Source organism: Panthera onca, chromosome B1 (assembly GCF_046562875.1).
Source record: "Panthera onca isolate mPanOnc1 chromosome B1, mPanOnc1 haplotype 2, whole genome shotgun sequence".
NCBI classification, from domain to species: domain Eukaryota; kingdom Metazoa; phylum Chordata; class Mammalia; order Carnivora; family Felidae; genus Panthera; species Panthera onca.
In genome coordinates, this window is record NC_138342.1 from 91,073,405 (window position 1) to 91,099,279 (window position 25,875).

The 25,875-nt window shown below is 36.3% G+C and overlaps 1 protein-coding gene across 1 annotated transcript in view; it reads right to left on the bottom strand.

Moving 5' to 3' along the window:
- Positions 1-25,875, bottom strand: part of COL25A1 (collagen type XXV alpha 1 chain) — a 465,928-nt gene that overhangs the window by 115,046 nt on the left and 325,007 nt on the right. Inside the window, exons 8-10 of the mRNA XM_078445823.2 lie at positions 9,456-9,515; positions 7,778-7,885; positions 5,387-5,422 (exon numbers count right to left, since the gene is read on the bottom strand). Of these exons, the coding sequence (XP_078301949.2) occupies positions 5,387-5,422; positions 7,778-7,885; positions 9,456-9,515 (204 nt within the window). The remainder of the gene's footprint in view (positions 1-5,386; positions 5,423-7,777; positions 7,886-9,455; positions 9,516-25,875) is intronic.

Sequence of the window (25,875 nt, forward strand, 5' to 3'; positions counted from 1 at the left end):
AAACTCTGTGAGATCATGACCTGAGCCAAAGTCGGATGCTTAACTGACTGAGTCACCCAGGCGCCCCTTGATTGTGTTCTTAAACCACTACCGAAAATGCTCCTTCAGAAGTCAATTTTTTGTTTCTAAAACACTGAGCCAGCTTTAAAGACAAGTCAAACGTCACTCTCTATTACCACACCAACGTGACTTTTTGACACTTCTGTAGAAGTCCAGGGCACAGGAATTCACAGTGAGTTCCTTTGAGTTGGGCAACTGGACAGGGCTGTGCAACAGCACTGGGAGGAGGAGGTATTACTTGTCTACTTTATCTTGGTCCATTTGGAAAACCAAACATTACAGGCTCTAGACCAAAACACCATGGAGATGGGAAGGACTCTGTTAGAGGGGCATTTACTTGTACTTCACGGACAATCAGATTAAGTGAGGATAATGAAGCATTAGAACGGTTGCTAAGGCATCCCAGCAGGGCAGTGTGCACAATGGAATTAAACGCAGTTTTACTGAACAAGATTCCATTGTTAAAATCTAGTCTAGTAGCTAACTATCCTAAGGATGGTTTTGGTCATTTTTGTTATTTGTGATTTGAAGGTCTGGGGTTTTGCTTTCTCTGCGAGGTTATAATCACAAAGAGAAGGCTGCTGTTTTCTCTCATGTCTGCCATCCTGCTGATCAAGACAGCTGGCAGAGCAAAGTAAAGTGATGAGTTTTAGATGGGGGAGAGCAACGCATTACAGCTAAATATATTTAAAGCAAATCTTCACATATTAGTTATTTCAATTTTATCTTAATTGAAGCAGAAGCAATTATTTATGCTTATGTAATTAGCTAACATAAAATGCATTATATTCACTTGAGCCAAATGAATTAAATGTGTTTTCAGGCAAAATTAAAATACGCTGAAAATATCGATAACCTCTTCAGAACATAAGTCCAAATTTCACTTTAAGGAACAATAACCGCAGATTTTTTTCTGACTTTTGAACTCTCTGACACTACCAGGAACCAATGAGTGACATTTTAAGTACTCTCATAATTCAGAAAGAGACAAATGGATATGCTATGGAATTTGCATATATTTGGGAGGAGAGTGAGGGAGGAGGAAAGGGTTTCAGAGTAAGAAAAGTGATTTGGTCTATAAAGCCTTGGATGTAGACACTTTGGACCAAAAAATAATTTCCAGGAAATTGGGATGAGTTGGCATATCTATCTTTTATGCTTTTGAGAATTCCTACCACTATTTACCAAAGAAGGAAACAGTAAGAATGTCAGAAGAAAAGATAATTTCAAAAATATGATTTTAACAGCTATTTAAACCTCTGAAAAACTTGAAAAATAAAGATCACTTGTGCTAGGGTTCACAACTTTGCAGCTTCCAACTGTGGTCAGTCCTCGCTTTGATTCTAGGGTCTAGTCTGATGACCTAGAACGGTTTTCTTCTTATTTAAATGGAGTCCAATTTATTTTAACTCAAGAGTCTGTGTTTGAAAACCTCATCCTGAACTTCTCAGAAAACCCGAAGGTCATGTTTACAGAATAGATGCACAGCAGGATTAAATAAATGTGGAACTGCTGCAGGCCCTTTTTATTCTATCAGAGATGCTGTTAATCTTCAGATGATTATTTTTGCCATATAAAATATATATCCTGGATTATGAAAACTAATTCCCCACCTGACACACTCATAAACGGTTTTGTAAGAGCTAATTTTAGAACACTCCTAGTTTTTTTCATTTCATCATCAGAGACATTTTACATTTTGAGAAATTCTCTGGTGTCTCTCAAGACCCTCTCCTCCACTACCCACACCGATAAACGTAGTGAGTTTTGCATACTGTGGAAAAGATGAGAGCCATGCTGTTTGTTACCTTTCCTTGTTTTAACTTGTGGATGAGAAGGCGATTGTTATGAAAAATTGATAATGTAAGATGATAGGAGAAGGCCAAAAATAAAAACTGGTAACAGCAAATAGGACCCAAGGAATAAGTTGCACTATCGATCACAGTATCTAATGCGCTGCAATGTAACTGATAGCTGTAATCACATGGTTCTTATCCCTTATATTTCATAGAGAGGCCTTTCTGTATGCTAAGTTATGTCACCGGGGATTCATCTTAACAGTGATACTTCTTATTTATGGAACTCTTTGTAGTTCATAAAGCATTTCCATATTATTACTCTTTCATTTGCTTCTCACCAGAACCCAGTGAGATAGATGAATTAGGAATGACTGCCTACACGTTACAGATCAGTAAAAGAGATCACAGTCTATAGTCATTCACTCCCCTAACCAGTTTTGAGTCCAGAACTACTCAGGCAATGTATTTTTCTCCCTACCAGACTTCTAGTCAACACACACACACACACACACACACACACACACACGTGTGTGCACACGAATGTAATATTTAAAAGGAAAAACAAAGAAAATTTCCAGTGAAAATTTTCTCCCATGAAAACTATTATTTTTCAGTATCATCTTCTTTCTTTGATACAGGTTAAAATATATAAGTGCTATTTAAGTTAACAAATATAACTGTTTTTTTAAAAATGATAGCTTTTTAAACCATAGAAATATTTCACTTTAAGAGGGGAAGAGGAATTAGAGGATTATATTGCTTCACAAAAAGACTCTGAATAGGGTTGCTTGAAATAGCAAAATTCCCCAGAACATTTAAGATATGTTGATTTATGAAAATCTGATTCATACAGAACTTTACAGGAATACATCTGTTATATAAATCCATGTTCACCTGTAATTTACTCTAGGGGGAACAACTGAGTGATAATAATAATAACACACTCATATAGTTCTTCGTTATGTATTTTAAAGTGCTTTCCCCTAATTTATTGCATTTGTCTTTGGCAACCTTATAAGGGAGGCAGAGAGGGTATTATTATCCTTTCTTTACGGATGAGAAATTAGAGGTTAAGTGACTTGCCCAAGGTCAGACAGACTATTCATTCATTTACTGCTATTTGAGTGATGTAGTTTTAACGGGGTAGGTCAAGGAAGTAAGGTTCTTCCTCCTAATTTTTTTTAAGCAGCTGTGAAGGCTATTAAAATAGAGGTGGATGATCTCACAAATGTAATGTTGAACGAAAGAAGCCAGACACAAAAGTGTATATACTGTAAGATTCTATTAATATAAAATTCAAATGCAAGCAGAATTAATCTATGGTGGCAGAATCAGGATGGTGGTGACTTTTGGTAAGAGGCAGATGGTGACTGGAGGGTAAAGAGGGGTTTGCTAGCATTGTACTTCTTGCTGGTTTGTGGTTGTATAGTTATGTTCACTGTGGAAATTCACTGAGATATATACATGCGATTTGTTTATATGTATATATTTGATTTGTTTATATATATGTATATATATATACACATTATATATATATATGTATCCCAATACATATATATATATATATACATTATGTATATAATGGAAGTTTTCTTTTAAAAAAGTTTTATATCTTTAAAAACAGTACAGCACTTTAGAAGATCATTACATTACACATATCCTTTGAACATTTGTGATTTCAATCAAGTTTCTTAGCTGCATTCTAAAAATGAGAATATGAACTAAATCTGAAGAGTTTAAAAAGGAGAAAAAATTTACTTAAAAAATGTCTGGGATCATCTTCGTCTGAAAAGTTGCTATATGAAATGGGAAATTGAAGCAAACTAAGATAATAACATAATTCATTTAGGGCCAGTGGAACATTTATATTTAATGACATTAAGCTAGGAACTGTAGGGAAATGATATTAAACTGTGATTCACATAGTATATTCTAGAATATATCTTAAGGAAGATAAGATAATAATTTTTAAAATATCCATTTTATTTTAGAATTTTGTGTTTTAGGATGATGCATTGGGCATCAAAGTAGAAAGCCAGTGGCAATGATAAAAATCTCAGTAGAATGTGCAAACTTGGGGACAAACATGGGCTCCTGAGAATCCCAAGAGCCTTCAATGTAACAATGTTTGGGAGGAATATGTTTTGAGCATCATCCAGGAAAGAAATTACAGTTGCATTCAGTTGCTTAAAGCAGTTTCAAAATTTATAATATAGTTTTCTAAGAATCCTTCACTCCCATGACCCTGTAACCCTGAGAACCAATGCTGTACTTGTACTCAAAGTTGCCACTTATGACATATGTTTTGTTTAATTTTTACACATTATCTTTTTTGTCGTGTTTCTTTCATTTTATTTTTTTCAAGAAGCCATGGTAGTTCGTCCACCTTCAAGTCATCTGTATCCATTCACTATCTTGATATTATATGTTGGGAACAAAGAATTTCCGGGGGCAGGGGGGTGGGGTGGATCAGACTCCATTCCAGGGTGCTTTCATCTCACCAGTGATGTTTCAAAGCCACCTCCACCACAGCTAGGACTACAGCTCGGTGACGTTTCTCCCCAGGAGGGCTGTTGAAGGCATCCTGTTCAGGGAGAAGCCTTGAACCTTTAACCCATTCGCACATTTGTTTTAATTCCTGACCGACTGCTGTATTCTTGTGTGTTAGTTGCATTAGGACCTAGCTAACTCATTTTGTAAAATAAACGTTACACCCTAAACACCTGCGTCTGTGTGCCACAAATTGTGTAGAATACACACGATCAAGTCAATTGTGATCACTGCATCCAGGACGAATGTGAGACATAGCTGTCTTCTGGAATTTGGGTTATTAGAATGTCAACCTGTGTTCCCCAATGTTGCTCATGTCATAAAATAGGTCAGAAAGGTGGCTCCAGAGATAGCAGGGAAGAGACAGGGAGAGGTAGGTTGAAGGAATTCTACTCTTCAAGGCTCAGCAAGCTGCTCCAATTACTCTTTCCCTGGCAAAGGCTAAACAAATCATGAGGAACGGGACCTGCATGTCTCCCGGTAAGTCCATGTGGAATCATTTCATAATCTTTTTTAATGACAGGGATCAAGAAGGCACAACTGTTTCTCTCTCTGGGTGGAGCCCTTCAACAACAAAAACTCCTTGAATCCCTGTGGAAGTTTCACTATACTAATTCATGATTAGCAACACCTGAACCCTTTGAAAATTCATTCCTATTTAAGCTAATAGGCATATCCCTGGACTTAATCTTCCTTTATAGCGGCTGAACAAAGCATATTCTGGCCTTTAACCTTCCTTGCTGTCATTCCTCCCACCTGGAATCTCCTACTTTTTCCTCTCGGTCAGTTCTGTGGATGTGCTGCTTTGTGATCTTCACAAAAGACAGGCCACATTCTTTTTCCATTTTTACTAATTTTCACTCTTTTCCTTATAGGTCATATGATGATAACATTTGTTACATATAATCTTGACCACACTTTTGAATAATTTGGACTTCCATTATTTTTAGTATAGAAAAATAAATTAAGATACTTGCCATCAAGCCTTGTTCTCCTGGTTTCCCTGATTCACCCTTAAAAAAGAATAGTGATAATATTTATTAATGCTATAAACATTAAAAAGCCATTTTAATCGTTTTTTTCTTTTTCTTTTTCACAATACCCACAGGGACACATGAATGTCAAATATACTTTGCAGGCTACATAGAGGAATGCAAACACAATGCAATGAAAAGAAAGCCAGTGTTCTTCCTTCAAATTCATTTTATAAACATTTTAGGATTTAATAAAGTGAGTCTAGATTACAGCAGAGATTTAAGAATTATGCCAATAACGTATTATAAATAAAACTAGTAGGAATGGTTATACTGTAAGTCAATAAAGGGTCCTAGAAAAATATTTAATTGTAATTCCAGTAACATTTATTATGTTCTGTTCATGATGACATAAAGATGATGATCTGGCCTCTTTATGAGAACTCAGAACTTCCATATATAGGATAGAGAGATAATTGCTCTTAGTACAGACATTAAATAATAAAATGTGCAGAGATTGATTTTGAATTTGTTTTCCTGGATTAATGATGGCTGAAGTGATATGTTTTATTAAAATTAATAGCATATGTTAAAATACATAGAATTTGTGCTATATCATACCACTATCATAGTTTTCTAATACTCAGATTCCTACCAAATTCCTTATTATGTTTTATTGTCATATTATTATATTGATATCATTGGCAACAGATATTTTTTGGAAAAACCAGTCTTGTCATATCCAATATATATAAAAGTTGTTGGACTTTAAAAATGAGTACTTTCAGTTTGTTTTCATAAAACCTTTTTCTAGTGGTTATCATCGTATATAAAAATTAACTCTGAGACTATACATCCAGTTCAATTTACCTTTGTGGAATTAAAAAACTTGCTCATACCTTTGTGTAAAAAGCTCTTATTTCTTACTCAGATGAATGAATTATGTTCATTTAAAGGATGACATAGTTTTTCAATGATTTACAGTTTGTCATACCTTACCTTTATCTTATTTCTTAAAAGTAATCTATACCTTGAGGAATATACAAGATCCAATGATCTAATTTTGTACCATCGAAATGATTTCAACTACTCTTCTTAGTGGAAGAAACACTCAAGGTATCTTTTTCAGCAACCAGCAATTCTTTGGGGAGCTTTAACTATCCCTAGAGGTGTGCTTTCTCTATCTTTTGGGATATCATTCCAAAAAAAGGTGAGAACTGTGAAGACAATTTCAGGATGGAATCACTACCTTTGATGGTTCAGTGAAAGCCGTCCTAAAGACCAGGAAATAATAGGTTGGGAGTCAATCCTACATTTCATATCACAAATTTACAGCCATGTTCAGAAAGGGAAACAGGGCTTTCAAGAAAGCTGTCTCAGAAAAGTCATAAAGTACTCTATATTCTTACAAAGAGAACCACTTATTAAAAAAATACATAAACATATGAATATAAAAATGAAATACACCAAAACATTAATTGCTATGGCTGATTTTTTTTCTTTTTGGTTGTCTTCAGTTTTAAAAACTTTCTACGTTGTGGATAAATGTTTTCATGATTTGTACTATGAAAACACTCAGGAAAATAATTTAAGTCAAAGCAATAGATAAATAGATTAATTAGTTCAGCAATAAATTTGAAATTCAAGTCCTAAAGCCATAATATAAATGTAAAAATGTTTAACCTTGCCATATATTTCTTTAAACTATTGGGTTATCTCTACTGAATCAAACCATTTATGTAGTGTCCTATACTACTGTATTATTGACACTTAATCAATCTTAGTAACTAAGTACTTAGATCTAAGTATTGAGATTGTTTTTAAATCATTTCTATTAATAAGGACAAATGATATTCAAACATGCCTATTGATGTTTTAACCATTAATATTACTGTTTTATTAACATTTTTTCTTTTCTTTCTTCCTTTCTTTTTTTTTTTTTTTTTTTTTTTTGGTCAATGATTTACAAGGCAGTAAACATTAAAAAGGTTTACCTCCCTTGCCTTCCATAATTCATATGGGACTTTATTTTCTCTATCACTGATCCTTTGGAGAATTTCCAATCGCTCACCTATATTTTCAAGCTATTCTCCCATGTAAGCCAAAGACATTCATGTGTTCTAAGGTAGTCAGGACACAAGTGAGACCAGGAATCATGGACTTCTTGAGGCTTACCTGAAAGCCAGTTTAGTTTCCATCTCCAGGTCTCTCTGTGGTTCATGTGGGTTCCCCGTGGATTGAGTGGTAAAGAAGAATCCTGCTGGCAGCACCCTCTCTGCTTGGGGACTTTCCTATCACTCCACTTCCTGCAACCCCCTACTCCCATGGCCCCTCCTTTTCCCATTCCATCCCAGTGCTGACCCTTAAAACGAATGGATCCAAAATGCAACTCACAGGCACTCCTGGCATTCCACGAGGGCCATCTTTCCCCGTGTCCCCAGGAGGCCCTCTTGGGCCGGGAGGGCCTGGAGGTCCTGGAGGCCCAGCCTGCCCTTGGTCACCCTACAATGGAGAAGCGAAGAGACCAACAGTGACCATGAAAGATAAAGATCCAGGTCTTCTTTTCAACACTTTAAATTTGTATTATCTAATCCACATTTACACTATGAAAAGAACCAGAACAATCAGAAACATGAAGCCTGTAGGCAATTTGCCTGCCAGCAGGGAGCAAATAAATATTCATGCTGGGTGAGCTGAGTAGATGCTATTAAAATCAAAGCAGCTCAGGAACCAGCACTCACAGCTCTTGGAAATAGTGTGTATGTTATCATGATATTCAGAGCTGTTAGAAAAGTTCTGCATAACTTAATTCGTGACAATGCTGCATCAGTTATATTCACCTTGTTTAATAAAATGACTGCATTTGTAGCTGGACAAATGTGTTTACTCTTTCATAACCTACAAAGTTAAACATACAGGCTCTTGTCAAACTGTATAATAATTTATAAATTACCAAAGCCAGAGAGCTTGGAAACTGGATCTATTACTGGATATAACTTAAGCTTTTTTTTTTTTTTAATTAAGAAAAAAATTAGGCATTCTATACCTTTTTACTTTGGTACTTTCATATACATTTCAAACAAATGCAGCTCACGAGACATAATTTTGTTCTAGGATATTTCCAAATAAATACCCCCACCCCACCCCCACCCATGACAGATGAATGGTAAAGCAACAGTAAATGGAGTAATCACTGAATGTAAAGAAGAAATCAGACTTGAGCAAGAATAAGCACTACCTTAATGAGGCGGCGTTTAATGAGCTGCTGATCAGCAGAGAGAAACCCATGATTGATTTTAGGAAACACCATCTGATCAGTCAGGTGAGGTCAAAGGTTGAAGTTCAGAGGTGAGAGAGTTGGAGAATAGACATCAGAAGGCCCCAAGAAAGAAATAAAGATATTCACATTAGGCTTATAATGACCATTAAACAAAACGGAACTGGTGCTTGTGTCTGACATCAGACTATCTGGCTCTTCTTGAAGGAAATATAACCCTAAGATAGGATGGCAAGAACAGGTTTTTAGTGAGGGAGGAATCTTTTGGATCCCATCATTCCACTGTGGCTGTTAGGCCTCTTTCATGTAGTATGTTAAAGAAGCAGGAAAGCTCCCATCACCCACATCCTGCCCTCTGAGCAGAGAGTCTAGAGACCAAGCACCAGTTCAAATTCCGTCAGACTTGTCAACCAGCATAACGTGGCAGGAACACGACTGCCATTTTATAAATGCCCTAAGTCCATAATACTTAGGATCATTTAACTGACTGAAAAACATCACAGAGTGTTGGCATGTGTGCAAATTAAACCATCAAGGTGTGGCTCGGTCCTAGATAGCCACGTCTGCCTCCCTTCATTACCCTTGCTCAACTTCAATATCCTTCTCTCTTTTCTGTTCAAGATTCTCCTCAATAGATATTTGACCTCGTTGATGTAGGCGAGGTCCCAAGGATCCAATAACTCAATGCATATGGTGAAAAGAGCAAGTGGACTTGGCAAGCCAATTTAGCTGTTCTCGCTCACTCTTATGCTGATTGCGGGCTCTGACTGAGCAGCATGGGTGCCAACCACAAACCTTGACGGTGAGGATCTGATTACTGTGCAGAGCAGCAACTGTGGGGAAGCCTGGCAGACCCTATGGACGTGGGACAGCACCAAAACAACACGACACAAAACGTCACACAGACATTCTACTGATGGACAAACAAAACAAGCGTGTATCTAATGCCACCCTGTCCCAGCTCTAAGTCTTGTCTTGTTTGACACACTGTAAAGGAAATCAGACATACAAGGCCCCCAGGCAACACATTCCTTAAATGGAAAGGCCAGATTGAGAACTCATTGTAACTTCTCTTGTGGCAGTTACACTGGGATCCGTGTATATACTCTTAGCACTTCTAGAATCTTACATACAAAATGTTAGCACAATATAGAGATAACTGCAGACACTGTTATGAAAGCAACACCGTAATTTCCCTCCATGGATATTCTGTTTTCAACTCAGGACATACATGTATAAATTGTATTAATTCTTTTTTTTTTTTTTTTGGACAATACTGAACAGAATTTTGCAGTCTGATCAGAAATATTTCTCAGAATAAATGCAGTTTGCCTCACAAAAGATAGTCTTACCACCCACATATCAAAATTTCTCTCTCCAATCATATGATGATTCTCAGATCTTTCCTGTTTCAGGAATTCCTGCAGAGATGGTGGGTAGAAATCTGTCTCCTATAACATGTGTATTTCATGTCAGAGGGATTTATGGTCACACTCTGCAGTAATCACTTCTGTCATGTAACTTTTCCAAAAGAACTTGACAGTTCACACAACCCCTTGAAGCAGAAAAGTGGTTTTGAATTCCTTAACCAAGGAGAACAGGGGAGAGATATTTTAGAGACTTGTACTTCACTAACTTGTACTAACCTGTCTTCATAGGTGCTATCAATTGGGTAGGTCTGAAAGAGAACTTTGGCCTGTGTTCTGTATCTTTTCCGACATGAGATATTGCAGCCTTTTATTCCATTTTTTTCTCCACACAGAACATGTTTACCATACAAATAAAATAAACAGCAACCACAGCTTACATGGACTCAAGTGTCTGCAGGCTTCCCAGACGCTCCTTCTTCCTCACTGCCCTTCCCCTCTTCTGCCCAAATCTATTATGAGGATATCTTTAGTAAAAGCCCGTAAATTTCTAGTTTTTGAAATTTTGTTAGTCTTGGCATAGTCCTCTGCCTTATTTCCCCCTTATTTGGGATATATTTTTCTTTTTTTAAAAGAACCAATAAAATTATGTTTGCAGCATGAAGACATCTCTTCAGCCCTAATGACTTTGACTTTCATTCTTTGGAGCTGGGACTTCTCAGGAAGCAAAAGCAGAGGACATCTTATCTGTTTTAGCAAATCTTTTCTGATAAGGCTATTAAGTGTCTGGGTAATTTTGAGGTGACCTGTATCCTCTTTATTCTTCTCCCCAAGTAAAAGCCCTTGAAACATAGATGCTACCCAAATTCAGAAATGCTACAAGTTGGAAAACAGATGTGTACAATTTGCTTTTGTTTTACTATGGAATATGAGTTTAAAATGTTATTAGATGGTAATGTGCCAGCATCTTTCCATCTGTGACTCATTAGCCCTATATTACACAGTCAGAATTTTATATATATACTTCGTCTTTGTGTAACAAAGAACAAAAACAGATACAAACAAGAAGTGTATGAGGGATCGGAATCTTGACTAGTGGCGATAAATCATAATGTCACTTTGAACAGGATTATCTAACAAAAATAATTTAAAATTAAAAGCCTTTAACAGCACACATGGTAGGACTTACAAAAGTTTTGAAATTTGAACGTATAAATAAGTCACTTCTTGTACTCATATCTGAGCATGACCAGCTTGGTGTTTGATCATATTTTCTAAATGCTCACAAAAAGCATTAGCTTCATAACTTCTTAGTTTGGTTTCCAGTGTTAGCGAGATCTAAAGAGGGAAGTGGATAGGTAATTCTCATCCCAGATCATTTTCACTAAACAGAAAAATCTCTATTTGAGGAAGCTGATTTTATATTCCTCAATCATCTTAACTGTAGAAAATGCTACCGATTAGGTGCTTAGAGCTACATTGTAAAGCTTTTATTAATGAGCTAGGCAAAAGGATTTCAGAAGTTTATACATAACAAAGTAGAAAGGGACATGTGGAAGAATTCTCTTAAATTCTAACAAAAACCCCATGGCTTAGGCTGCAATTTCCTAGGACCTGGTGCTCTTCAAAACTGTGGTAATGCTTGAAGGGTACATGCCAGTGTCGGGGGTGGGGTGGGGTGGAGGCAGTGGATAGGGGTTATGTAAAGGCAATAATAAATATGGCACATCTTCCTTAAGAGTCAAGTTTGATAAATGTTAAATGATTTTAAATATTTTTATGTAAAGGGGCGCCTGGGTGGCTCAGTTGGTTAAGCGTCTGACTTCGGCTCAGGTCACGATCTCGCGGTATGTGAGTTCGAGCCCCGCGTCGGGCTCTGTGCTGACTGCTCAGAGCCTGGAGCCCGTTTCAGATTCTGTGTCTCCCTCTCTCTCTGACCCTCCCCCGTTCATGCTCTGTCTCTCTCTGTCTCAAAAATAAATAAATGTTAAAAAAAAAAAAAAAAAAAAATTAAAAAAAAAAAAATATTTTTATGTAAAGCAATGTCATATTATGAGGTAGAGTGCAAAATTTGCACAAATTTTTAAAACTTTTGCCATTTGATCATGGTGGAGAACCTCATCTCACAGGGGATACCTCTACATTACAGGTAATACTGAACTAACCCTCTTCTTCCCACAGGAGGTCTTTGGTGGATAAGTTTGGAAAGTACTGGTGGTGAATACTTATCTGTAAGTCATGGCTTTACGTGGCCATAAGAGTTAGTCCTCCCTGGCCATTCACACAGAGTGCACTTTTTCATTACGCCATTTTTTTCCATGATATCATTAGTCATAGTCCTTTCTAAATAAATGGAATGGACATATTTCACTTGGTTTTACATCTTGGAAAACTTGCCTGGTACACAGATGGTTCAAGTGGGTGTGGGAAAAAACTGTCTCTCCAGAAAAACATGGAGAAAGAGTCCGGGAATAAGCTAAAATGTTAAAATAATGTGTACAATTTTCACTCCCAAATATTTTGAATTTTTAAGAAATTGGATGTATAAGAGTGTAAAATATTCAACCCATTTTCCTCTTGAGAGCATACGCAAGCAACTTCACAAATCCTGTGACATCCTGTGAAGTAGGTTACTATCTTGGACCAGTGTTTTGACACCATGTTAGGAGAAAGTCTATATCCCTTCATTACCTTCTAGAAGCAAAGAGGCAAGCCTACCCCAAAGAAATGTTGAACAAATACATATTACATAAGAGATGCTTCTAACTACTTACAGAGCCATAATTCAAGATGCTATTGTGTATTGTATATTCAGTAATGGTGTCATATGATTACATTATAGTGAGAAAACTTTGTGTTTGGTCAAAAGTATTCAATAAGGCAACTATAGAGCCAAGAATTTAATCCAGGACTTTTAATTCCAGACTTTCTCATCATGCGATTTATATGTCTTTAATTTCTTTCTACTTTTATAGTTGGAATATTAGAAGTTGACTAACACCACCAATATTTAAGAAGTATTTATTGACTGTCTTCCATGCAGCATTCACTGCCTAGGCATGGGAATCGAATGGTGAGCATGACCCCAGGCTTACAGGGGTCAACATCTAGTAGGGAAACAGGAAAAAATAAGCAATCAGTAATCATATGGAGGGATGACCATTTTGGTGGGGAAGGAGAGGGGCCAGAGTAAATAAAAGTGTGCCTGATGGTAGGTTTGAGGATCTCTGGGAAACTTCCCAAGCCACACAAATGAGGGGAAGAGGGTTGGTAGAGCAAGAGAACTAAAGACAGAGATATCATTTAGGAAAATGTTATAATAGTCTAGTTGAGAGACTATACCCTAGGACTAGAGAAGGGACAAATCCATAGTTTCAAGTGATATTAAGGAGGTGGAATACGCAGCACTTGCAGCTTGGCTGAGAACATAAGGGAGAAGGAGGAGCAGTGAGTGGTCCTACATGTCTAGCCTGAACGCTGGAGGATGATAGAGGAAACACTAGTAATGAATGGGTTTTCTGGGGCAGGTAGGTGTTCATGGATGGTGAATTCAGTTAGTGACTTGTTGAATTTGAGGCATCTAAGAACAGCCAAGGCATGGCAGCTAGATATGCATATAAAATCGTCAGGAGAGAAGTGAGAATGACAAGTCATAGGGCTGCCTGAAGTCATGTAGAGAGGTTGGAGAGAGAACAGACCTAGAAAACAGCTCTTGGAAAGACTTCGATTTTAGGGATGAGCAGAGGAAGAGGCAACCACAAAGAGAAATAATAAAATGTGGTTGTAAAAGTAGGAGAAACACTAACTCACCTCACAAATTTCTACACAGGCAAATGACTCAGAATGACTCATTACTGAAAACTGCATCATTCGTTGTGTTGTATAAATGCACATGAACTGAATTCCTCCGCTCACTGTTGCACGTAGAGGTAATCTAGAAACTAACAATGGGCAATGCCACTGACAGTGGATGCTCACTGATATGCACAGGGGAGTATAACTGAGATTGCAGAGGTACAGAGGAAAAATTAAATTATTATTTTAATTATAAAGGTGGACCCCCAATAGCAAATCATATTGGAAGAAAAAATATGTGTTATGCTAAGAAATGAAAATCCCTGAGTTTCTCCATAATGTAAATAGTATCATGATTCTGTTAGCCCCCAATATATCATGCATAACAACACAACCATTACAGTAGGTATGTGTGCAGCATAAATAAAGATGAATATTCCGAGACATTGATAAAATGATTTCTAGCTAAGAAAGGCCAGATGGGAAAACATTGTATAGGATGCAGAAATATTTAGGTAAAAGAATAACTTGAGTTTAACAGCAGGAACTGTTAGAAAACAAAATAGGCAAAGAAAAGAAATTAAGAGAAAGGAATTTGCTGCTAAATCATTTCATTCTGCAGTAGATGGTAACATCTGTCTTAATAGAAAAATTAACTACATGAAGCTAAATAGCAATGGAATCCTCTGAATAGCCAAATGCCATGAGCCTGAGAAAATCAGAATTTCTAACGGGCTGAAAAGGATTGGCTTATAGAAATATTAATTATGGGGAAGAACTAGCTTTCTGGGCTGAATATGATGTTGAGTCAAGAAGTTAATTTTTCTTTTTAATAGATATGCTAAGTTCCATCCTATTGTGTTAACCCTAGTCACTCCAAAAATTATCTTTTTATATGTAAATGATACATGTGAATTTGAAAGTTATTTAGAAGAGAAAGAGAACAATACAGTCCCTACATTGGCAAATGTCATTAAATACTACTGCCACTAAAATGCTAAGTAAACTGTACTGTAAAAGATCTGTGAATAAGCAGAAAGATGGCAGATACCCTCCAACACTGGCAAGTGTAAAGTATATGAAAAACCTCCTACACCACACGTACTGAAAAAGGCTCCATTTGTTACGTACAATCTAATAAGGATTCCAGGGGGGTGTTGCAATGTTTCCTAAAGATATATGGCTAAGAAAGAGCCACAGAAGATGAGACCCCATGAATAAAGGTAAGATTCCTGAAGAAGCTTTGCCCTACCCTGAGGCAATCAGAGAAGCAGAGACACAGGACGGGGGGGGGGGGGGGGGGGGGGGGGGGGGGGGGGATGGTAAACAGCTTCAGAGTCTGGGAGAAAACAAAGTAAAATTGTGTCAGTTTTATTTATATAACCTGTGCTATCATTGAATTGGAGCTATTCTCTTTCAGAGAACATCAAGAGAACAGTCCTGTTTTAGGGTTTCTTCATAATAAAGATAATAAATAATGATGACAATGGTAATGATGACAGTGGTCACCATTCACATGATATGTACTATGTGCTAGGTATTATTGTAAGAGCTTTATAAATGTTAGCTGTTTTAATTCCCATGACAACTATTTGACAGATGAGGAATTTGAGGCATGAAGAGGTTTTGCCCACTTTACTGTAAGTAGAAGAGCCAAGACTCACACCCTGGCCATCATCTATGCTCTTAGCCATTATACTTTCCATACATCCTTCATAGTCTCTGAATTTCATTCCCATTTATTCATTCGTTTATCAAGGAGAATTTAATAAGATCCTACTAGAAACAAGGCAATATTTGGACATTGAGATTAGAAAGCCGTATCCCAGGCTTCAGGGAACTTAGAATATAACCAAGAAAGGCAGATGTTAAATATGCAATTATGCAATTACAAATGTGGCTGGGAGATCATATATATATATATATATATATATATATATATATATATATATGTATTCTTTTTCTCATATTTTTTCCAATTCCTTTGTCCCTCAGTCAGGTTCTTAGTTGGCCATCTGCTATTGCCTCAGAAGAGGTATAAGGAGGCAGGGTGGAAAACAAAACTTGTCTACCAACATTTCTAGAAACTGAAAATATCTAGGAAGACACTACCCCAAACTGGAAGAGAGGAAATAGGTCTGTGGTCCCCAAGAGCAGAGGGAGAGCCTAAGCCCTGCTTCCCAGCAGCAGTTTCAGAAAACAACACCACCTCAAACAAAAAAGCCACATGACATGTCTAGATGCAAGAGACCATGCGCAACCTTGCAAAACATTCCCTTGCATTAACCATGGCACAGAAGTAGCAGAAATTTTCCCATGCCCTATAGATGCAGCAACAACACACTACATGTGAAGGGCCATGGAGGTCAGTCAAGCCACGCTGCCTCTCAGCAGCAAACTTGAACTGATGGCCAAAGACCAGGTACCTCTCAATTTCCACTCCAAATCTTTTGATACTATAAGACCTCAGAAGTGTGAATCAGTCCAAAAGGGGGAGGAAAGTGTGGACATCCCAAGAAAAGTGATGTTTTGTTTTTTGTCAGCTGAGAAGAATGGAGGATTCAGTTTCATAAATCACATCAGATTCAAAAATCAAACTGTTATGGAAAATGAAGTCATATTTTTTACTCACTTGAGTTTTTGCATTGAAAATCACATCCCAAAAGTGAATAGGATGACTGTTAACAAAACAAAAACTATGAGAGTACAAAGAAAATGACCTAACAAGGTCAGCTAGTCAGGCAGGACTGCCCCCAAAAAGTGGTATTTAAGGTGAGACCTGCAGAATGTGGGGGCATACAGACCCGTGGTGCCTGGCTACTCTCAAAGGGCACTGATACCTTTGCTTCCTGATAGTATCATCAAGGTGAATACTAAAACCAAGGAGAAAAATATATTTTCCTTTACCAAAGAAATACTGAATCTACACTTGGAATACAACAATTGGGTCCTATTTTAGGTATTCCCTTGAGATGTAGGCACCATTCTCCATTTGGGCAAGGTTAAGATAAAAGCAATGGTAATGGCTATCAGGTATAGGATTCCTGTGGGAGGTCAGATTGATGAGAATGAGAGAGAGATTAACTACATATCCATTCCTTCCTATAATAAATGTCTCTTAAGTACATTCTACATGCCAATTACAGTGAGAAAAGCTGTGGGGGTTTAAATCTAGTGAAGAATGGAGGCTATCATAAGAATACCAATTTAAGTGGAAAATATGCTAAATTAGTGCTGTAATTAGAGGGGCAGGCAGTAGGCTATTTAAGCACATTGTGGTTGGGAAATGGAGTAAGGCTCCTAAAAGATGGGATCTGAGCCAGGGGAGGAAGGATGGATAGGACAATGGTATTTGAGGTGGGGTATGGACTTGGGCTTAGGGAAGAAGGTATTTCAGTCTGACATCCAGTGAGCAAAGAGGTGGGAAATAAGTTGAGTTTGGTTGGGGCGAAGCACATACTTTTTTAGGGAAGAGCTGGAATGGTTGACAGAGTATAGATGTGCAAGGTCTTCCAAGAAGCTCAAAGGGGGAAGTAGCGGAAAGCCACAGAAATATTTACATAATGAAAGTGCCATGGCATATGCAGGTTTGAGGAAGACAATCCTGGCAAAACTATGAAGAAAAGGTTAAAAATCAAAATATAGTTCGTGATCATTTATCTGCAATTTCAAAATCCAAAGTCCCTGAAAATAACATTTCTTTATAAGTTTAACTAAAGGGTTTCTAAGTTTGCAGCAAACTCCTCTGGTATCAAAACCTTATTTGAACAGATGTGAGGTTACTTATGATCACTAATATTTCTTCTTAGTGTGAACATGCATGTGTTTTGCTGAAGAAATTGATGGTTTGATTACAGGGTGCCTCAGGCCTCTCTAAGACTGTCAAACAATATGTGATGTATGAGTAATATTAACTTTATAATGCCTAAAAACTAAATCCTGAAACACATTTGGCTCTGAGAATTTCAAAGAAGGATTGTGAGCTTGTTTCAAAGTTGATGACAAAGATCCCTTCAACAGAATTAAAGGTTATAGCAAGAGTAGTAAGATTTGAAGTTAAGGCAATGAATTTAGTTTTGAACAATAAAATTTGTTAATATAGGCTTGTCTGGCAAATGCCCTGTCTAAACATGTGGCAATCTAAATTATATATTATAATTTAAACCAGTTTATAGAAATTAAAGATAAATTTACTTTTATGATTTCAATTTATATATTAATCAGAACTATCCATATCAATTGTTATCTAGCATATATATTTTAATCAATTGTAATGAATAAATAAGTATATTATAATTAGCACATTTTTTGCAAGTAATTGTAAGAAAAAATGGACCTGTGAAAATTTTTTGTTCAAGAAATTAAAAACAAAACAAAACAAAACAAAACAAAAAAACCCTTCCAGAGGTCTTGTTTAGAACATCATTTGATTACCAAACACTGCACAATGATTTGCTTAAAACTTCCACTTGAAAAATATAATACTGGGGGAGCCTGGGTGGCTCAGTTGGTTAAGCATCTGACTTCGGCTCAGGTCATGATCTCATAGTTTGTGAGTTCGAGCCCCGCGTCAGGCTCTGTGCTGACAGCTTGCTCAGAGCCTGGAGTCTGCTTCAGACTCTGTTTGCCTTTCCCTCTGCCCCTCCCCCACTCACACTCTGTCTCTTTCTCTCTCAAAAATAAACATTAAAAAAATAAATAATGCAAAAGCAAGCTTAAATTCCACCCTATCTGAATTTCATACAATTTGCATTTGAAATACAAATTCTGAATTATGGAGCCCAAACTATTAATCTTTTAATTCTCAAGGACACTTCCCTCTAGGACGGCACAGCATCATGATGATGTGCAATACAATATTATTTTGCATCTATGCTTCTATAAAACCAAGGGTGCTTTGTAGTTGAAGTTGGCAGGTCAAGGGCTCAACTCAACTTGAATATACTCTATTCATTTTCTGAAAGGCCTACATCAGGGCAAGGAGGCACAGTATGCATCAGGAAAGGACAGTACCAAGAAAACAGAGGATTCAATAGCTGACAGGGTACCTTATACCGAAGGGAAAATAACTATTTGTCCAGTAGCCTGTGAGAAAAATTCAAGTTTTTTGCATTCTTCATTCTGGGAGAAAAATCAAAAGTGCCCTGTTGTTCCCTAAAAACTCTAGTGTCTGGGTTAATAGTATTTGCTAAACTTCCTTTGTATGATATTAGATTGAGTTGACTCTAAAATTCCTTTGGTATGCTCCCTGGATGGTAGCCTCTCTTCTTCCCAAGAAAGAGGTAGATGTCTGGAAGCCAGCCTTTGAAAGCTGGTGAGAGTCCCATGGGGCTCAGCTATATGGGTGGAGAGTTACCCTTGTATTTTCTACTCTACCTCTGAAGGTCACCATCTTCCATAAATAAATTTGAGCCCATAGCAAATGTCTGATAGCCCTCTGAGATAATGGAGCTCTTCAAAATGACCTTAGTACCAAAAAAGACAATAGAGTACTTGTGCAAATTCACCAGAGAGTAATGTTACTTGGAGTAGTACTACTCTAGATATCTTTCTCCACTAATCCTACTCTAGATACTTTATAATTGGTCCTGTTCTCTAATGTCCCTCTTTGGTCTGCATCCTACATTTTTAGTGTTTTCCCAAAGGGCTATTTAATTACATAAAATTAGTCTGTGGCTTGAAAGCATTCCTGAAATTTGCAGGTTCCCATACTGGGCTAAAATATTGATTGCAGTTTAGAACTTGTTTGAATGCCCTATAGTTATCTTTATATTTGATGTCCCTTGTGCATATGGACTAAACTCAAATGACTATAAGCACTAGGCCAATAATATAGATAAAATAACAAGTTTATCACAAAAGGAAGCAGGCAGACTTGGCTGCACAGGAGCCAAGTCAGGGCTAAAAGGAAACAATGAGGACGCCACTTATTTTGCCTTAGGGGAAAGCAGACAGGGCTGTTACATCTTCACGTGCTTCAAGGGAAGCAAGAAATCCAAGGATTTTTTTGAAAGAATGTTTCAGATACTAAATGTTCACAACCAATTCAAATTTACTTAAAACAAAAATTATAGTCCAAACAAAAATACATTTGGAAGGGAGGATTTGGCCCATAGACCACCAGTCAAAGGTCTCCGATCTAGTGCTTTTGAATGTTGAACTGGAAACAAGACATGCCGAAAAGCTTTGCTTCAGAAAAGAGATAATACAGTTAGTCCATTCAAGGAACTTTATCTTGTTGTATTAGCATTTAAAGAAAGAGTTACAAGTTCTCAGTGCCTCCATCACATGTTGTAATTCAGAGCACTGTTCTTTATCATAAAACCTTCCAAAGGTGATTGCTATTCACGACCTCTATGCGGAAGAACAGAACAAGGTGTGATTCCTTGTTGAAAAGAAAGTACTGCATCCCACAGTGATGGATCCATCTGGGAGGAGTCCCATGATTTGAGCTCCTAATGAAAGAAGCGGTCGTAATCCATGTTAAGAGTTATGGGTCTTTGGGAATCTTGGAATAGAATTTCCTGACTTCTGTGAAATTAAATCTAAACTTTATAATGATATGGATATTGGAAATCATAATACAAACTTTCTACTTTCTGGTTTTAATTTCCTGGTTGTGGTTGATGATATTGTTATTTAATGGAAGGCAGTACACTTTTGATAGGAAGTTGCAACATACTATAATGCTTATCATTTAATTTTGTAAAGTAGTATTTATTTGCATATATAATTAACTTGAAACATCTACACTGACCATATTCAAACTCCTTTTTTACCTCAAATTTCTTTTTAGATCTCTTAATTTCAAATATTTCAATAATAATAAGTCAGCCCAAAATGTTAAGAGTAAAGACTAACTTGTCTCAGAAAGTTACTGAAAATGAGGGCTCAAAATAAGCTGTAGCTGAAATTTCTGATAGTGTCAATCCTCTCATTATTTAAATGTACTTAATATTCCAGTTGTCAAAGAAATTTGGCATATAGAACAGAAGCAACATTTTTCTTCCTATGATTACAAGACCTAATTCAAAGTGTAACATGGTCTTTTAACGTAATAAACACTAAATGAAATGCTTGCCTTATTTGCCAGTAAAGAAAAAAGAAGAAAGAACTGGGTTCTGTTTTTGAGCACATGAAGTGATGATATCACACATTAAGTAAGACCAAGGAAAAATATTTCTCTGATGTCTTAGAAGATCTGAAAGCAACAGCCCAGACTCCAAAATACACCCATATTTCATAGGCCTCGTTTTTTTCCCTCAATGGGTCTCCAATGTCAGCACCCACAAGGAACAAAGTTTATGTTTAAAAACCAGGGGGCATCTGGTTTACTCAGATAAGTAACCAGTTCCGCCACTTCATCAGCTACAACTTTTATGATTCCCATATGTGGCTAAAAAAATTACAAGGTGTATGCCTATCATATCATTATTAAAATTAAATTACTTATTTACACATAAGGCACCGTCAGCCCTTCTTCTTATGTGATAAGGGATATTAGTAATTATGGAACGCAAAAGTGAGGAAGAATAATTTACCATTTTCCAGGACTGGGATGAAGCCTCATAGCACATTAATACTACAATTATCCATATTTGTTGACTTATAAAATGGGGAAATTGTTTAATGTTTAGAAAATGGCACAAAAAAAGTGACTAAGAAAAAAAATATTTTCAAAGGAACTACCGGAATCAGCTTTTCCAAGGCATCATTATCCAATTTGTGAATTATCAGGCCCTTAATTTCCCTTCCAGTCTCCTATCCTTTGTATGATTTCCTTTGTTATGAGGAACATAATTAAATGTAAGGAAAGAAATGAAAAAAGAAGTAGAAGTAAAAGGATTAATACAGGAAAGTGGCATTGAGCATTTAAATTTGTGTCAGGAGCACTAAGGTCCCACTGAGTTTGGGGGAAAAAATACTAAGGGCAAGAAGAGGATTTTTTGTTAGAATCAAAAGAAGAATAATAAAAGAATAGACCTTTTTTCCCCCACTTTGGTCAACCGAGAGTAAAATGTTAATAGTTGATACAAGAAAGCAATAGCAGTCAATTCCTATTTAGCTTCTAATTCTCTATCAAACAGAAAAAAAATATATACATATATATATATATATATATGGAGAGAGAGAGAGAGAGTAAATGTTATATATACATCAAACAGAAAATATATATATATAAAATATATAAAATGTTAATAGGTCATACAAGAAAGCAATAGCAGTCAATTCCTATTTAGCTTCTAATTCTCTATCAAACGGAAAATATATATATATATACATATATATATATATATATATATATATATATGTATATATATGGAGAGAGAGAGAGAGTAAATGTTATATATACATCAAACAGAAAAAAAAATATATAAAATATATAAAATGTTAATAGGTGATACAAGAAAGCAATAGCAGTCAATTCTTATTTAGCTTCTAATTCTCTATCAAACAGAAATATATATATATATATATATATATATATATAGAGAGAGAGAGAGAGAGAGAGAGAGTAAATGTTATGTATATCATACAGAAAAAATATATATATAAAATATATAGAATAAAATGTTAATAGTTGATACAAGAAAACAATAGCAGTCAATTCCTATTTAGCTTCTAATTGTCTATCAAACTGAATATATATATATATATATGTATATATATCAATTAAAAATTGGCATACATGTTGGTAGTATAAAACACCAAGAAAAGTGAAGAGACTAGAAGTGAAAACTTTGGGAATCTAAATCTATCTGAAGAAATGACTTTCTTAGACTGTAGAGCTTGAAGAAATGACTTTCAAAATACTGAGCATTTGCCACAATAATTATCAAACCATTCAGATAATTTTTTTTAGGAACTGTGAAAAAAATAGAAGTAATAGAAGAAAAAAAAGGAGGAAGATAAATTCTGCAAAATATAGACAGACTGGTAAAATTTTATTGAGTTAAGTCAAGACTAGATTGTTGGAGAAATTTTGCAAAAAAAGCCCAAAAAGGTGATGTTTAAAAATATTTTCTTTAGGGGAGCCTGGTGGCTCAGTCAGTTAAGCATCCGACTTCGACTCAGGTCATGATCTCGCAGTTTGTAGGTTTGAGCCCCGTGTCGGGCTTGGTCTGGACAGCTCAGAGCCTGGAGCCTGCTTTGGATTCAGTGTTTCCTCTCTCTGTCCTCCCCCACTCGTGCTCTGTCTCTGTCTCTCATAAATAAATAAACACTAAAAAACATTAAAAATATTTTCTTTATTTCCTTTTTAAAATGTTTATTTATTTATTTTTGAGAGAGACAGAGAGGCAGAGAGAGAGGAAAGAGAGAATCCCAAGCAGGCCCCACACTGACAGCACAGAACCTGAAGCTGGGCTTGAAGTCAGGAACTATGAGATCATGACCTGAGCTGAAATCAAGAGTCAGTCGCTTAACCAACTGAACCACCCAGGTGCCCCTTCTTTATTCCTTTTTAAAAACAGTTGTTAATAGATGGATGCACATCTATAACCAGATTACAGCAAGAGATTTGTCTGGGTCTCTTACATTATCCTTACATACTAAATTGAGAAACCTGAACTGAAAGCCAATAAAAATAGTGGATTTATAACCAATTGAACAATTTACCTACATAATAGTGCTTAATTGGTCATGTAGTTCATGTTCTCAGTCCTGATCCATTCAACATTTAACATCTGTATCAGAGAATTAGATTAGTCTTCTCCAACTTTGGATCCGAGAATAATTTCTCTCTATCTATGTATATCTGTTTTTGCACTTATGTCTTAGATCTCCAGAAAATGGGACAGAAGAAGAAATATAATATTTGTTGGATGGCAGAATTAGAGTGTACTAATAATGTGGAAATAAAAGTAAGGACTAGTATTTGGATCCAACAAATAAACCTCATAAAAACACAATTGAGGAGCTAAGGGTTACAGTGAGAAAAAACACTTTAGAATTTAAGTTGATAATAAACGTATGCATCAGTATATGATATGACAGCTAATGTTGTTTAAAGCCAGTCTAATTCCGGGCTATAACATAAACAGAAGAAGGGAGGCTATCTCCCATTTAGTCCAGCTGCATTAATGTGTTTAATTTCCGGACATTACCCTTTAAGGAGAACAGAGACAGGAGCATACGCAGAGAACAACCAAAATAGTAAGAAAGCACACAATTCTCACATGAGGAATGGATGACTGCAGCAGGGGAAGATGAGATGGGATATAAGAGCACGTTATTTATTTATTTATTTATTTAATGTTTATTTTTGAGAGAGAGAGAGAGAGAGAAAGCTCCCAAGTGCTACAAGTGGGAAAGGGGCAGAGAAAGAGGGAAGCACAGGATCTGAAGTGGCTCTGTGCTAGAGAGCCTGATGCAGGGCTTGATCTGAGATCATGACCTGAGCCGAAGATGGACGCTTAACCAACTGAGCCACCCAGGTGTCCCTAATAAGAGCTACTTTAAAGTTTATTCATTTTGAGAGAGAGAGAGAAAAAAATGAGCAGAGAGAGAGGGTACCAAGCAGGCTCCATGTTGTCAGCACTGAGCCAGATGTGGGGCTCCATCCCAGGAACTGTGAGATCATGACCTTAGCCAAAACCAAAAGTTGGACACTTAACCTACTGAGCCACCCAGGTGCCCCTAAGAGCTACTTTAAATGGATTCAGAACTGCATGTGGAACATAACCGCCTCCACCACCGCAAGGCATATTCAAACTTATGCTGGACCATTACTTGGTGAGGGATGTAGCAAATGAAGTTTGGATGAGAAGGGCTTTGGGGTTCATTTTAACCTTATTCACTGTTTCTATAAGATCACTGAACGGCTGTCATGTGGAAGAGGAATTAGTTCAGAAGGCAGGATTAAAACAAAAGGTAGAGGACGTAGAGAACAGCAGATGCCAATTCAAAAAAAGGAACAATAAACACTTGTTGAATAAAGGATTTAATTACTTTGTGTTATTTAGAACTGTCTGTAATATTAGTCTGCCTTCTAATATTCAGTATTGTCTATAATTATTAATCTGCTTTGTAAGAGTGAGTGAGCTCCTTGTCACTTGAGGTGTTAGAATAAAACTCAAGAACCATGCGTTGAGCATACCCTATGAGAGTTTTTAGGCAATTGGCTGGCTATGAAATGGGTTTATTTTGTAGTTATAAGAGAAAGTTTGACGCAGCAGCAAGTGAAATCTGCGACCAATATAGTCTTCCTCCTCAGCACCTTTTTAAAATAGAACAACCAAGATTTATCTAGAAACCCTTTCTGGCACTGCCAAAAGATATTTAATTCTAACAACAAATGAATTTTTCATTCTTGTTTGTCCAAGAGTTAAAAACACTATAAGAAACTAATGTTTCAAATGTGTACAACTCTTTTCTATAAAAGGAAATATAATCTACCTTATAGGACCCTTTAATGGCATTTAAAAAAAATCCTTTGGGCCACACCCTCAAATTGTATATTTGTTGCACTCAGAAAAAATCAGATTTAAATTTAATTTTATATCAAGGAAGACACAGAAAAAAAATCAGATAATACTATCCCAAATTAGTTCTTTTTCTTAAGATTTGTTAGTATAGTTATAAAGGACAATTCCAAACAAACGTGCCTTTTATTGGTGATCCATCTAGACTATTTTGTTAGAAATTCTATAAGGGGAGATGTTTCCATTAAACTAATTCTGCAACCACAACAACAAAGACCCAGAAAACATATAAAGTGCATTAAAATAAGAATATTTTTAGAAGTTTACTGACTAGTATTATAAAGGAAATTACTTGGGTCCAATAAAAAAATATGAAGCTAAGTTTATATTATTTTAAATATCCACAAATTTTAGCTACAAGCTATATAGATGTCTAAGCTGCATCATCTTAAGTAATAAACCAACATGTATACTTTTGAAATTCTGAAAATTGGGGCCAGATTTTTCCTTAAAGGAGTGACTAAAGTGCAAGTCTTCAAAGTCTGTGTTGTTTCTAATTTTAAACATAAAAAACTAAAGGCCTAAAATTTATCTCTTTACTATTACTTGCATATTATTTAATTACTATTC